Source organism: Lytechinus variegatus, chromosome 5 (genome assembly GCF_018143015.1).
Source record: "Lytechinus variegatus isolate NC3 chromosome 5, Lvar_3.0, whole genome shotgun sequence".
Taxonomy (NCBI): Eukaryota; Metazoa; Echinodermata; class Echinoidea; order Temnopleuroida; family Toxopneustidae; genus Lytechinus; species Lytechinus variegatus.
In genome coordinates this window covers 44,578,242-44,593,018 of record NC_054744.1, presented here as the reverse complement: position 1 = coordinate 44,593,018, position 14,777 = coordinate 44,578,242, and the positions used below count along the sequence as shown (strand labels likewise).

General features: G+C 36.3%; 1 protein-coding gene across 1 annotated transcript in view; it reads left to right on the top strand.

Annotated features, from left to right (window-relative positions):
- Positions 1–14,032, top strand: part of LOC121416256 (threonine--tRNA ligase 1, cytoplasmic-like) — a 28,397-nt gene extending 14,365 nt beyond the window's left edge. Inside the window, exons 9-19 of the mRNA XM_041609771.1 lie at positions 882–1,028; positions 1,474–1,572; positions 3,580–3,675; positions 6,093–6,163; positions 7,614–7,772; positions 8,236–8,377; positions 9,411–9,488; positions 10,310–10,410; positions 11,590–11,691; positions 12,547–12,734; positions 13,713–14,032. Of these exons, the coding sequence (XP_041465705.1) occupies positions 882–1,028; positions 1,474–1,572; positions 3,580–3,675; positions 6,093–6,163; positions 7,614–7,772; positions 8,236–8,377; positions 9,411–9,488; positions 10,310–10,410; positions 11,590–11,691; positions 12,547–12,734; positions 13,713–13,861 (1,332 nt within the window). The 3' untranslated portion in view covers positions 13,862–14,032. The remainder of the gene's footprint in view (positions 1–881; positions 1,029–1,473; positions 1,573–3,579; positions 3,676–6,092; positions 6,164–7,613; positions 7,773–8,235; positions 8,378–9,410; positions 9,489–10,309; positions 10,411–11,589; positions 11,692–12,546; positions 12,735–13,712) is intronic.
- Positions 14,033–14,777: the final 745 nt, after the last annotated feature.

The window sequence follows — 14,777 nt, the reverse complement described above, 5'->3', positions numbered from 1 at the left end:
TCCTGAAATATACATGACACCCTTTGCTGGAAAACACCTCAACCATTACGTCTGTGGTCTTCATGATTATGATTTGTCTATTCATCTTTCTTTATACCATATTCCATCTGCAGCGATCTTGACTTTGAAATCATCTGGTTTCACTTCTCTGGGATTTTCTCAGCCTTGATAAAAAAAAAAAATCATTTCTACAAAGAAAATATTGTATTCTGCCAACCAGTTGCAGTATCACAATCTTGTTCATATGAGTTGAGAATTTTTGCCTGTCAATGACTGATATTGTAGATTCATGCTTCACAGATCCCTTTCTCAGAGCTGCCAAGTAGTACTGATTTTCAGTATTTAGTACTGAAAAGTGAATAAATACTGATAGTTTAATGTAAAATACTGATTTCTAAAGTTTCAGCCTTATGTGTTGTCCTATGGTATTTTTGAAAATACTGATTTCCTCATCGAAATACTGATTTTCAACTTTAGAAATACTGAAATGTTCTTTTTCAGGTTTGCAGCTCTGCTTTCTGTTTCTTTCTTTAGATTTGAATATCTTCATGCTTGTTGCAAATATTGATCAGATGTTGTAATTCTAGTCATCAAAAATATCTTTGAACACCATACCTAATTACCTGCATAGATTCATTCCTGGTACCCCTTGTAGAATTCATCTCTGGTAGCTCAATTTGTTTCATGTGAAGAAAAGCTTCAAATACTCGTCTTGGTACCAACCCCACCAATTCCTTTCCCAAGGCCTTACATTTTCATTTCTTGAAAGCGATTGGAAGCTCAAGGATTTTGATTCATTGGCAGCCGTCGTTGGTGAATCCCGTAGCCATTTCCCGCTTAATGATTCAAAGCTAATAAATTTGTTTTTTTTTATTTGACAGACTTCTTCCACATATTGGGAAGGTAAGGCTGATAAGGAGAGTTTACAGAGGATCTATGGTATTTCATTCCCTGATAATAAACAGCTGAAGGAATGGAAACACTTTCAAGCAGAAGCTGCCAAGAGAGACCATAGGAAGATTGGCAGGGTAGGTAGTACAGGATCATTCTAAACCTAGATGAGTGATTTTGATTAAAAATTATATCAAGTAAATTATCTGATATTAACAGCTAATTGAAACTTTTTAAACATGACATGGTTTTCCTTGGACTTAAATTATGCTTAATTGTATTTTTTGTGTTACAGTTAGTATCATTCATATTCATTAGATTTCTGATAAGTTTATGTAAACATGTCACATACCATGCAATTATCAACCATTATTTGCCCCATTTAATCTTATTCAGTCGGGGGGGGGGGGGTTCTTCATTAACCTTCCTGAAGTAAATTACAGCATGGAAAGCATGCATACCATTTTTCATTATAGTAGACTGCCACTTTTGATGTTCATTGATTACTAGATGAAAATATCATGTTGCTTAGTTGGTAATCAACTGACCTTTACAGATTTACTTATAATTGATCTTTTTCAGGAACAAGAGTTGTTTTTCTTCCATGAGCTGAGTCCCGGCAGTTGTTTCTTCCAACCCAAAGGAGCATTCATCTACAACACACTGATTGACTTTATCAGGGTATGTACCTTGACATCTCTTAGTATGAACACATACTCTGATTGACTTTATCAGGGTATGTACCTTGACATCTCATAGTATGAACACATACTCTGATTGACTTTATCAGGGTATGTACCTTGACATCTCATAGTATGAACACATACTCTGATTGACTTTATCAGGGTATGTACCTTGACATCTCGTAGTATGAACACATACTCTGATTGACTTTATCAGGGTATGTACCTTGACATCTCATAGTATGAACACATACTCTGATTAACTTTATCAGGGTATGTAACTTGACATTTCATAGTATGAACACATACTCTGATTGACTTTATCAGGGTATGTACCTTGACATCTCATAGTATGAACACATACTCTGATTGACTTTATCAGGGTATGTACCTTGACATCTCATAGTATGAACACATACTCTGATTGACTTTATCAGGGTATGTACCTTGACATCTCATAGTATGAACACATACTCTGATTAACTTTATCAGGGTATGTACCTTGACATCTCATAGTATGAACACATACTCTGATAGACTTTATCAGGGTATGTACCTTGACATCTCATAGTATGAACACATACTCTGATAGACCTTACTAGTTTATGTACCTTGACATCTCATAGTATGAACACATACTCTGATTAACTTTACTAGTGTATGTACCTTGACTCTATCAGGGTATGTACCTTGACATCTCTTAGTATGAACACATACTCTGATTAACTTCACAAGGGTCTGTATATTTGATAACATTCCTTAGATCATTTCCCCATGTATCCCTTTCTTGTGGTCAAGACTTGTTGGTTGTCTACCATACCAGTAAGTTGGAAAACAGAAAGGAAAGTGAATTCATCACATTTTATTCTCTTGATTACCCTTCTTATTGACTAGTTGAGGAGTTTGGAGTACATGTGAACATCTGATCATCAGTTCTTTATGTTTGCTAAAAAAATTACCTTTGCACTCTCATAGGTTTTGTTTGAATTTGAGAGACGTCAGTCAGAAATTAGTATTTATGTCTGGGACCTACATCTAACACGGTATCTAACATCACAATCTGAGAGACGTGACCAAGGCTTGAACCTCTGCATCAATTTGTATTTTCCCCAATGCAGCTATGATTATTGGTGCATACCCCAACATGCAGAAGGCTCGCCACTTTGTGTAGTGTTGTGATCATTTTGATGAAAATGGCTTAGTTATATTGAATTGAATTATTTGGTGGTTATGATCAAGAGGAAAAAAATACTACACTAATGATGGAGCTGCAAACTTTCTTAGAACAGTCTGATGAGTTTGACTTAAATTTATAGTTATTTTCAATGTTTCCTTATTTGTTTTAGTTTTTTGTTCTGATTTATATTCATAACCTCAATTGAATATGCGCCAGGCCCAAAAGAACCTGCGTAACACTTAAACTGCCAATAGGTTCATTCTGATTGCAACAAACCAAAATTGTTCTAAGATTTCCTATATACCTCATTCTGTTGTTGACCGGAACAACTTACCTAACTCAATCAAATCGAAATGACAAAGAAAAATTGAAAAAAATAAAAATTTATGAAGTACCTAACCAAACAAATCAGAACCAATACCATGGTCATATTTGCTCTACGGCGGCCGTACGGCGCTTCGAAAATAGCCGTTATAACATTTTTTTTACCAACTACATATAGGTGGTTTGAATTGAAACTGATAAAACGGCTGTTTTTGACTCGCCGTACAGCCGCCGTGAGCAAATGTGACCATGGTATAAGCAACAACTCTTACCTCCGCATAACAAACATCGGTGCACTCTATCCTATCTGTTTGAGTGGACAGTATCCTAGAAGTAGTAATTGAAAATACATACCCTTCTACCTCCCTACAATTTTCTTTAAATCAAATAAGATTTCATGAATTTGATAAATTGAATTATTATGTGTATTATTTGAACGATGTACTAGAGAATATAAGATCTAAAATAAAATTAATGCCTTTCTTTTCTTCAATGTTGTTTTAGTCTGAATACAAGAAGCGTGGATTCCAGGAAGTAGTTTCACCAAACATCTACAACAGTAAGCTGTGGATAACATCAGGTCACTGGCAGCATTATGATGTAAGTCTTTCTACCAAAACATGAAATTTATGTTAGGGCTGCATGACATTGCATGATTTAGGTTTTGAATTATCACCAATCGCAATTATGTTTGTCAAAGTGAATGAGTGTGAAACTTTGTCTTGTATTGTTCACATTACACCTTATTTAAAAAAAATATATAAAAAAATTACAGGATATTAATACTAATAGAATGGAAATGGTTGAAAGAAATATTCAGAAGAGATGACATATTCATGACCCTTTCTCTAAGATTCTTGGTGAGTTTCATTTTATAAATTAGAATATTGTCTGTGTTTCATAGCATTTAGAGGATGATTTCTAGTTTAAAACACATAAAAACCTCAATTGTTGACAATATAGGTATGCCAGTATCTTTGCCCAATGTCATCAATTTATTGAAATTTTATTATCAATCTTTTTTCTCACCTTCATAGCCCCTCCCCCCACCCCTAAAAAGGGAGAAATTTATAAATAAATATTATATAAATATTAATATCAATCAAAAGAAGGGAGAAGATATCTTTACAGTAATGAAATTAATATTTGATACAAAATAGACAAGCCAATCCTTCGATTTGTATAGAAATATTACATTCCTCTCATATGTAGTCATACCACTGATAATGCCTTCATGATCCAGCCTAGTAATCAAGGTTAGACAGTTGAAATGATGTAAACAAATTATGGAAAAGTTCCTTATTTTTTCAATGTTTGTTGAGTGGGAAGGAGTGAAATAAGATTTCATGAATAAACTGAATTGATATTGTTAAAAAAAATGCTTAGTTTCAATACATATGTGATGCTTTTACAAAATTTCAAGCTACTATCCGTACCTTAAAAGAACATCTTGTCATATGGCTCTTGTGGTGGTAATTGCACTCTAACCCCGGTGTGAAAGTCTCTAGTGGGAGAGTAGGGCTGTTTGATGTGATCATCAATTAGTTCGTCTCCACTAACACTGTCATTCTCCTCCATTAGTTTTCTAGTACTCGCTAATTCCGCCTTTAATTCACGGATCTCCCGCTCTAGATCTGACTTGCGCTTCCTTGGTGACATATTAGCTATTAAAACAGGCACGTGTTGAAGTATGAGATCCCACTTCTGACACCAGTGTAACGACGACTCGGTTTGTCCTACGAGTCTCGCTATAAGAGTCTAAAATAAATGTCGAGGATGGCCAGAGCTTAAATAACACAGTTGAAGCGAATAACAGTCATTACACAGGAAATTAAAGTTCAGTAGTTTATTACTTCTCAAAACTTAATGAAGGTGCAACAGAGTATGTGATGATGACAATTAAACAACCTCCAGCGATACATTAAACATGATAACTGAGATAACGTCGAGCGATGCTGGAACAATCGTAAGAAATTTACTTGTGATAATTCTGAAGTATACACGACTGGAATCGTGAAGGAAACTCTGAAGTAAAAACTAAAACTAAGAACTAAAAACCTGAACTCCAAAAAACTCAAACTAATTACTCAGAACTAAGAACTAAACTTGACTGAGATGCTGCTCGCTTATATACACTTTCTGGACATAGCATGAAGGTCATCCCCAGCACACAGCGAAAACCCAGATTCAGAGAGGGGAGAGAGAGAGAGAGAGGATAAATCATTCCAAACAAGGATAGGATAAAGTCAAGTAATAGAATAAGCACATAACGACCAATACACTGACCACAAGGTTAAACTAGGAGTTTGGACATTAGGAGTAGAGGGAGAGAAGTCTGAAGGGCAGGGCAAAGTCGAAGTGAGGAGAGAGAGAGCGGAGGGAGTTACTGAACATAAATGTGTAGCCAAGGTAATAAACAAGAACGAGTTTCTGAAAGTAGTCGCAAGGTTAAAGGGAATTACACAGGTTTGAAAGTCACTGGAAAGGGAAAGAGAGGAGGGATGAAAGTTACTGGAAAGAGTAAGTGAGGAGGGTTGAAAGTCACTGGGAAGAGAAAGTGAGGAACGAGGGTTGAAAGTCACTAGAAAGAGAAAGTGAGGAGAGTAAAACTATCTGAAAGTAGATGCAAGGTCGTAAAGAAGGGAGATGCACTGTTCGCATTTCTGAAAGACGAAGGCAAGCCAAATAGAATACAGAGTGGACAGACCAGAAGAGTTTGACCCTGAGCAAGTTACAGTACAAGAGAGGGCTTGGCTGTGTGCTGGTTACTGGGCAAGTTGAAAGTGACATTCACAATTGATCTTAGCAAGACATTCATTACATAAATGAGTATAATACAATTTAATATAATAATCAGTACTAATTAAAGCATAAGAATGGAATATATACATAAACATGATAAGAGAATATCGAACATCAACCAAAATGCGTGACAATATAAACAGTAAATGACTTATGATTCAAAACATTGAAACAAAGGAAATAAATCATGGAGTTATATTTGTATTTATTTTCAGGATAACATGTTTCAGTTTGATGTTGAGAAGGAGAGGTATGCTCTCAAGCCTATGAACTGCCCTGGTCATTGGTGAGTTCCATCTCAAATCTTATACATGCTAGAGTTGTGTAAGTTGTTCTGAAGAAGCTCTTAATCATCGGTTTTTGTCTCACCTGTATAGCAGAGTGAGACTATAGGCGCCGCTTTTCCGACGGCGACGGCGTCAACATCAAATCTTAACCTGAGGTTAAGTTTTTGAAATGACATCATAACTTAAAAAGTATATGGACCTAGTTTATGAAACTTGGCCATAAGGTTAATCAAGTATTACTGAACATCCTATTAGAGTTTCATGTCACATGACCAAGGTCAAAGGTCATTTAGGGTCAATGAAGTTAGACCATGTTGGGGGAATCAACATCAAAATCTTAACCTGAGGTTAAGTTTTTGAAATGTCATCATAACTTAGGAAATATATGGACCTAGGTCATATTTGGACATAAGATTAATCAAGTATCACCAAACATCCTGCATGAGTTTCACGTCACATGACCAAGGTCAAAGGTCATTTGGGGTCAATGAACTTTGGCCGATTTGGGGGTATCTATTGAATTACAATCAAAACTTTGAAAGTTTTTGGATTTGATTCATGAAACTTGGACATAATAGTAATCAAGTATCACTGAACATCCTGTGCAAGTTTCAGGTCACATGATCAAGGTCAAAGGTCATTTAGGGTCAATAGACTTTGGCCGAATTGGGGGTATTTGTTGAATTACCATCATAACTTTGAAAGTATGTTGGTCTAATTCATAAAACTTGGACACAAGAGTAATCAAGTATCACTGAACATCCTGTGCGCATTTTAGGTCACATGACCAAGGTCAAAGGTCAATGAACTTTGGCCATAATGGGGATATCTGTTGAATTACCATCATAACTTTGCAAGTTTATTGATCTGACTTTTGAAACTTGGACATAAGAGTAATCAAGTATCACTGAATATCCTGTGCAAGTTTAAGGTCATGTGATCAAGGTCAAAGGTCATGTGAGGTCAATGAATTTTGGCCACATTGGGGGTATTTGTTGAATTACCATCCTATGTCTGTAGAAGTATTGGTCTAGTTCATAAAACGTGGAAATAAGAGTAACCAAGTATCACTGAACATCTTGTGCGAGTTATAGTAGTTTTCAAAGTCAGCACTGCTGCTATGTTGAATCGCGTGATGCAGGTGAGACGGCCAGAGGCATTCCACTTGTTTGCAATGATGAGTGCATTTCCTTTTGTTAATAGTTGGGAAGTGCATTATTGATATATGTCTTTCTTAGCATTTTGTTTGTTACCAATGCAATCGCATTACAGCCTTCAGTAGGATGATCGGTGTAATCCAGTAGATCATTTTTTGTCATATTGGGAATCCATTTCTCAAATTAGGACATTCTACAAATTGATTTCTCTGTTAAGGTTTGATCTTTAACATTCGTTGCCACCTCATTTCTTGAATTAAACTCATTCTTCAAAATGTTTTCTTTATTTCAGTTTGATCTTTGACACTCGTCCACGTTCTTGGAGAGAGTTGCCTCTGAGAATGGCTGACTTTGGTGTGCTACATCGTAATGAACTATCTGGCGCCCTCAGTGGTCTGACCAGAGTAAGACGTTTCCAGCAGGATGATGCTCATATTTTCTGCCCTCAAGATACAGGTATTTTGTTAATTTCAGGATTAAAGTTTTATTTTAATAGATCTGCATATATCTCATTCTATGTTTCTCACCCATCCACTATTCATTAAACTTTCAAGAAATAAAGTATGGTTACTTAGGAATTAAAATCCGTCCGTCTGTCACAAACATGACAAATAATTTTGGTATCATTTGTAAAATAGTAGTATATCTGAAATGTTTTTTAATGCTGATGTGGAATTAGATTATTGTTTATTGATGTTTTGAAAGGATTGAGAGATTGATGCACATATTTGACAGTAGTGTGAATAGTTCATAAGGAGTATTGTTTCACATGTGGTTGTCTATCTGCTGATTACAAATGTAATTGTTCATTGCACAAGTTCCTTAAGAATTTAGTCTAAAGATTAAATTTTATATTCTAAGTGAGGTTGAGACAATATCTGTGACATGTTGATGTATTTGTTTCACACCTTTTTTCAGATTGAGCAAGAGATTGCTGGATGTCTAGATTTCTTGTCATCTGTATACAGTGTGTTTGGCTTCACTTACAAACTAGCCTTGTCTACTCGACCTGAGAAATATCTTGGAGAGATTGAAGTCTGGGACAGTGCTGAGAAGGTAATCACTCTTTATACACTACTGTATGCACTGTTTTAATACATTCATGGTAAAAAGCCAAGGTGTAATAATTAGCGAGGTATTATGACGAGACTGCATTGATGTGGGAAAATACGCAACGGTTTGACTTGCTTAATTCGCTACAATAAAAACACTGCAATATTTTCAGCCCTTGGAGTGTACATTAAACGAAAATAATATTTCACAGTTTAGCTTTAAAGTGGGAAGTTACACAATATTTTTCTAAACTTTATTACATTTCAGTCACTTGCAACATCAAGAAGTGAAGAGTTTCTTCACAGAGGTTGTCAAAATGTCACCTTTGCTACAGCTTCCGGTCCATGTCATTTGCTCCGGCGACAGTTGCTCCGCTGTAAATACTACACACTAATGAAATGACCAACTTCAACCCTTGAATTACTCTATCCTGAACCTAACATAAAACCGTATTGCAACCCTAATTGTACATCATAGACAAAATAAAACCAGAGCAATTGTCACTGGAGCAAATATCATGTCACCATAGCCTCAGCCTCTGCCAAAGTTGATTCACAATCTTAATCAGTGTGTAGATGATTTTAGAAAAGATTTGTTCATTTCAATGTTTATTTAGGAACTAATTTTCAATGTAAAGCTCATTTGTGCAATCTATCCTATAAAATGGATTTAGACTTGTCGACTTGTTGTCCGGTCAAGTGAATATTTAGTAAAATAAAAATCCTCTTCATTTCATTTTTGACTGATTTGATGAATATATTTCAAAGGATGTATTTCATATCCCTTTCTCGTGGTCAAGACTTGCTGATTTTTACTTGTATCAGTAAGTTGGAAAACAGAAAGGAGAGTAATTTAACCCATCATTTCCTGAGATCTCTTCAATATAACTTATTGAAGAGTGGGGAAATTATGTGTACACACTTCAATCATGAGCGAGCTGGCTGAGTCAGTAAAACATTTGACTCTGAAACCAAATATCACTTTAAATCATTTCTCGAAATCGAAATGACATTATCCTTTTTCTCTTTTGTTGTAGCAACTTGAGAATAGTTTGAATAAATTTGGAGCTGAATGGAGAATAAACCCTGCTGATGGAGCCTTCTATGGACCAAAGGTAAATTATAATTCCATTTTGATTCGATTTTCAATTGATTTTTGCAATTTCATAAAGAATATATGTCCGTACAATCTTCTTAAGAAGATTTGTCTCTGTTTCTCTTTCATATTAAATTACCGGTATATAATGCTTTCAAATTATGGTTTGGGCAGTTCATAAAGGAAAGTAAGATTTAAGAATTTGGGGTCTAACAATCCTAAAGATTGATCATTGTTTGGCATTTACCCAGTGCTGTTTAATAAGAATTATATAAGTCTTGCATGAAAAAGAAAGATACAATTTACAATTAGATACAATTTACGATTAGAGAATGAGAGAATTAGAGAATGAGTTGTGTGTTGATTGTTTTTATTCATGTGTTGTTGCAGGGTGATCTGTCTACCATGATTGTTTGAGAGTTTATGAATTAATCTGGGTGGGGTTGACTGATTGTGATTGATTGTGATTAATTGTGGGTGAATGTGTGTTGGGTGATAGGGTGGAAGGATGGATGGATGGGTGCGTAGGCCTACTCTTCAAATGGATCATGAGGTTTGGAAACGGTTCCTGGTTCCTCTTTTCTCTCTCATTTTAACTTGTAAATACTGATTCTCAATAAAATTGCGTAATACGAACTGCCATAGTCATTCTTTTTTTTAGCTTATTTATATGCAGCTGGTCGTATTCTTATATCAGCTTAGAATTTTGATGTTACTTTTTAACCTTTTCAGGACCTTGATGTAAAACAGTGTTTTTATACTGATCTTGTTTTTTCTTGAATAAATGTATTTCAATAAATGATAAATATAATAATTTGAATGTTTTTTTCCTCTCATTAGATTGACATCACGATTCAGGATGCTCTTCGTCGTTCTCATCAATGTGCAACTATCCAGCTTGACTTTCAGCTTCCTATTAGATTCAATCTCAAGTATTCAGCGTAAGTATACATCTGGGCCCCAACTTACTATGAGTTACGATTGATCCGATCAATTGCAACTATGGACGGCCAGCAACAACATCTATTATGCACGTTTGGTCAAAATATTTTCTAGTGATGATGTATATTCATGCATTCACTGTTTTCTTGAAAATTCACTGCGCTTCTCTTTGCATACAAAGGACATTGTGCAAATTTTTCGTAGAAAAAAAATGACACTGATGGATTTCCATAAAGTTATGTTTGATCATATTAATCGCAACTCTTTGTAAGACGGGGCCCTGGACCCTGTCTTACAAAGAGTTGCGATTGATCCACTCAACCACAACTATGGATGTCACTAGTGAGCCTGTGGGACAAATTGTACAACGCCTACTTACCTTGTATGCGAGCAAATGGGAGGTTGAATGTCAAACATTCGTACCGTTGCACGCAAGACGTACCATCCAAAATGTACCGTTGCACGGCTTTGGGAGGTGACGTCACAATACGATTCAATTCATTGCGCATAGTAAATGAAGGATAAATACGCGCATAGCTTGCTGGCTACATGCGCAATGCTGCCCGATTTTTTGCTCCCTTTTCATAGATACTGCAAGAAAAAAATTCCCTTTTCCCTGATATTTTCGCTAAAGTCTGAGGCGTTGTACAACACAAATAGCGAATATTCTTATTCGTGCAATGGTGCGAGATTTTGCATTCGGTGAAAGAAAGAAACACTCTATTCAACCACCTCATGCGAAATCTCGCACCATCGCGCTCATGCCTATTTGCTATTTGTATACTGTTGTGAAAGTGTTAAAGATAAGTGATCTGAGATGGATGGGACAGGTGTTGAGGAGGGGAGATGGTGAACCTGTAAAAACAACATGATCTACCCCCTCTATTAATCATCCATTCCATGTCTCATTAATGTAGGTGTAAATCTCTGAGTAACAAACAAAATGTAAGCCAATACACTTTTGAGACATTATCCTGATCTAAAACAATTCTAAATTAAATTATTTAGTAAGTACTATTGAATATTCATCACATTTCGAGCAGGGGAATAGCACATTCATTAGTTACACACAGGCATGGAGATACATAGATTTAACTTCAGACTTGCTTAAAATTCTTATTTAGAATTAAATGACTCAGGAAAGTAAAGTTTATTATTTTTTTTTTGCCTCTATACAGTGCTGATGGAACCGAGAAGAGGCCTGTTATCATTCATAGAGCTATCCTAGGATCAGTAGAACGTATGATTGCTATCCTCACTGAGAACTATGGAGGAAAATGGTAAGGAGATTAATTGTTTTTCCAGTAGGTTTTGTTGTGTTGAAGTAAAACTTTCAAGGTCACATCCACTGGCCCGTATAGTGAATTCTGGTTTATATTAGACCATGGTCTAACTCTCTGCTAAAATTATGGTAAGCCAAAAAGGTCCACATTTTTGTTTACAATGTATGTTTCCTAAGTTCACTGTACTCTTTTACCATGATATAATGAGAAAGAAAACTAATTCAGTTATCATTTCCAGAAAGCTATGAATGACCTTGAGTAACAGATGTCCTGCTAAATCAAAGCTGTACTGTTTTACAATTGACCATCTGTAGTTACACCACAGCTTTAGACCTGAGTTTGAATTGAAAAACATGGCATCAGGATGTGACCCAAAAGACTACATCCAGAGGCTATGCAAGATCTAGACAGGTGTCCATAAATTGCATGTTTTGAAGAGAGTTGAAAAGTGGGTCCCATTTTCTTATTCCTTTTCTTACCTTATTGTGGGGGCATCATGGTCTAGTGGTTCAGACTCGCGCCTTTCAAACAAGGGGCTGTGGGTTCAATTCCTAGCCATGGTGTGTTTTCCTTCAGCAAGAAATTTATCCACTCTGTGCTTCCCTTCACCCAGACAAGTGAATTGGTACGCGGCAGAATTCCTTGGATGCACTGAGCGCCGGTGATGGTAGCTCGAGCTAAAGCCGGGGTAATAATAGCAGCGCTCTGTATCCTCAGGCAAAAAGCACTTTATAAATCCAGCTATTATTATTAATTTCAGGCCATTCTGGTTATCACCTCGTCAGTGTATTGTAATTCCCGTCGGTCCTGTTTTCAATTACTATATTGTATGCTTTTCTTATTCTCTTTCAGGCCATTCTGGTTATCACCTCGTCAGTGTATTGTAATTCCCGTCGGTCCTGCTTTCAATGACTATGCTGTATCAGTCAAGGATAAACTTCATCAAGAAGGATTCTGTTGTGAGGTAGATACTGATGCAGGAGATACCATGAACAAGAAGATACGCAACGGTCAACTTGCTCAGTTCAACTTCATCCTCGGTGAGTAAACAAATCGATATGATTGAACTTTGTAGGGTTTAACATTCACTTCATGCAGGTATAGCTCAAATCACAAACAAGAATCACAAAATTATATGCTAGCCAAAAACACAGTTATTTGGGGAGAGCGTTCTATGGCTCTGTTTTCTTCTTTTTCTACGCCAACCACCAAACGTCAAAGATCAGTGAGAGTGACCCAGGATGCAAAGGTTGACCTTGGAGTGTATGTAGTGCATGAAAAACTGTCTGTTCTCGGTTTAGATCTCTATTACATTCATGTGTTCTATTTCGTTTTGTTACCCATAGATAAACAACAATTGTAGACCGGGGTCCTGTTTCATAAAAATTTGTTATGAAGGGTTTCTATGACAAATTTGCTCTCAGCCAATCATATTGAATGATTACAGTAGCTTTTAACTGTTACTATTACTACTAATTACTGTTACTATAACCATTTTTATGGAACAGGCCCCAGAGTAGAGATTATGTATGGATTCATCATTGTCTCGCTTCTTGCAATGCATACCCTATGAAAGCTAATGAGGCTTTGACGTCCCAGTAAAAGAGTAAATGTAGTATGATAATGGAATAGAATCTGTTATTAGGGGCCTATGACACAAAGCCTGATTGAGTTGTAAACCTGAGTGTGAATAATGATTAATGTAATCAAAGTGTAAACATCACCCCTACGCTGTATGTTGTTTGTCAATTTATTCAAAATTTTGAGATGGAAACATTCAGACATACCAGCCAAGTGGCTCTATTATATAGGAATATTTCTATTCTAGGGAAAGGAAAATTTGTTAACTTGTGTGATCCTATTTCTTGTTGAAAATTTTAATAAAGTTTTAAATAGGAAATGGAAGATTGTTCCTATTTTTGGAAATTCTGTATTAAATTTGTTCCTATTTCTTGGCTGTCAGAGTCGGCACGGATGTTCAGATGATTTTACTAAACAATTCATATTTGTATTTGTAGTTGTTGGTGAGAAGGAGAAGACGAACGGAACAGCCAATGTGCGTACCAGGGATAATCAGGTCCATGGTGAGAAGTCTATAGATGATATCATCAAGAGATTTAGTCATCTCAAGGAAACCAAGAGTCCTAACAGTGAAGAACCATTCTAAAGACACCTGTCTATTCATACCTACGGTAGACTCACATCATGCCGCCAATGAGTAATTGAGAGCCGATTGTTTCGGAGACGGATCCAGCTGGGTTAGATGCAGTAACATTATGTCCGTCATATTGTTTGTATCAACAATGCCATCTAGAGTTTGTATCTATGTAATACTTAACCCTATCTAGGCCGGGGTATTTTGGGAGTTCCTATGGCCGGGGGGGGCCTCCCAGGCCCCCCCCTAAGATCTCGGCCGTCGACCGCGCGATCGCGCCGAAAATTGGCACGCGGGTTGCCTGGGACATAATCTACAAGATTGTATAGTAATTTATTTCATGCGAATCGCTATTAAGTGATTATGCTAATTTATGCGTAATTAGTATGCGAAATCATACTTTTTCCTCTAACTCCCTAAATAAAGCTCCAAATGTACTAATTTTTGGTATAGAAACTCTTTGTGGTGTCCTTAGCAAGTGTACATGAAAAAAATTGTGATATCAAATCATTTTCTTATGTATTATATTGTTTTTTGCAATTTCTTATGTATTTCTTTGTTTTTTTACCTTTTGTTTTTCATTGTTTTTTCAATGAAATTTGTTGGGGACTCTTCTGTGATCATAAAAAGCATAAAATGAATACATTTAGACTAGCAAAACTAAAAATAATCATACATTTATGAATTTTGGTTGAAAACACAATTTGCATTGACTTTGTACACGAAATCACGTTTTTGAGCCATTTTCGGTCTGACATGCACTTACTCAATGTTACGTAATTTCGGAACCACGTACCCGGGTGACGCAAAATTGGTCTCAAAAGTTGCGCAAGACTTGAAAGTAAAAAGTCAGCGAGTGGCGCGGTCAAAAAATTTCGCACTGCGAAAATATCGCGCGATTCGTTGAGGGGGGGGCCTCCGAGGCCCC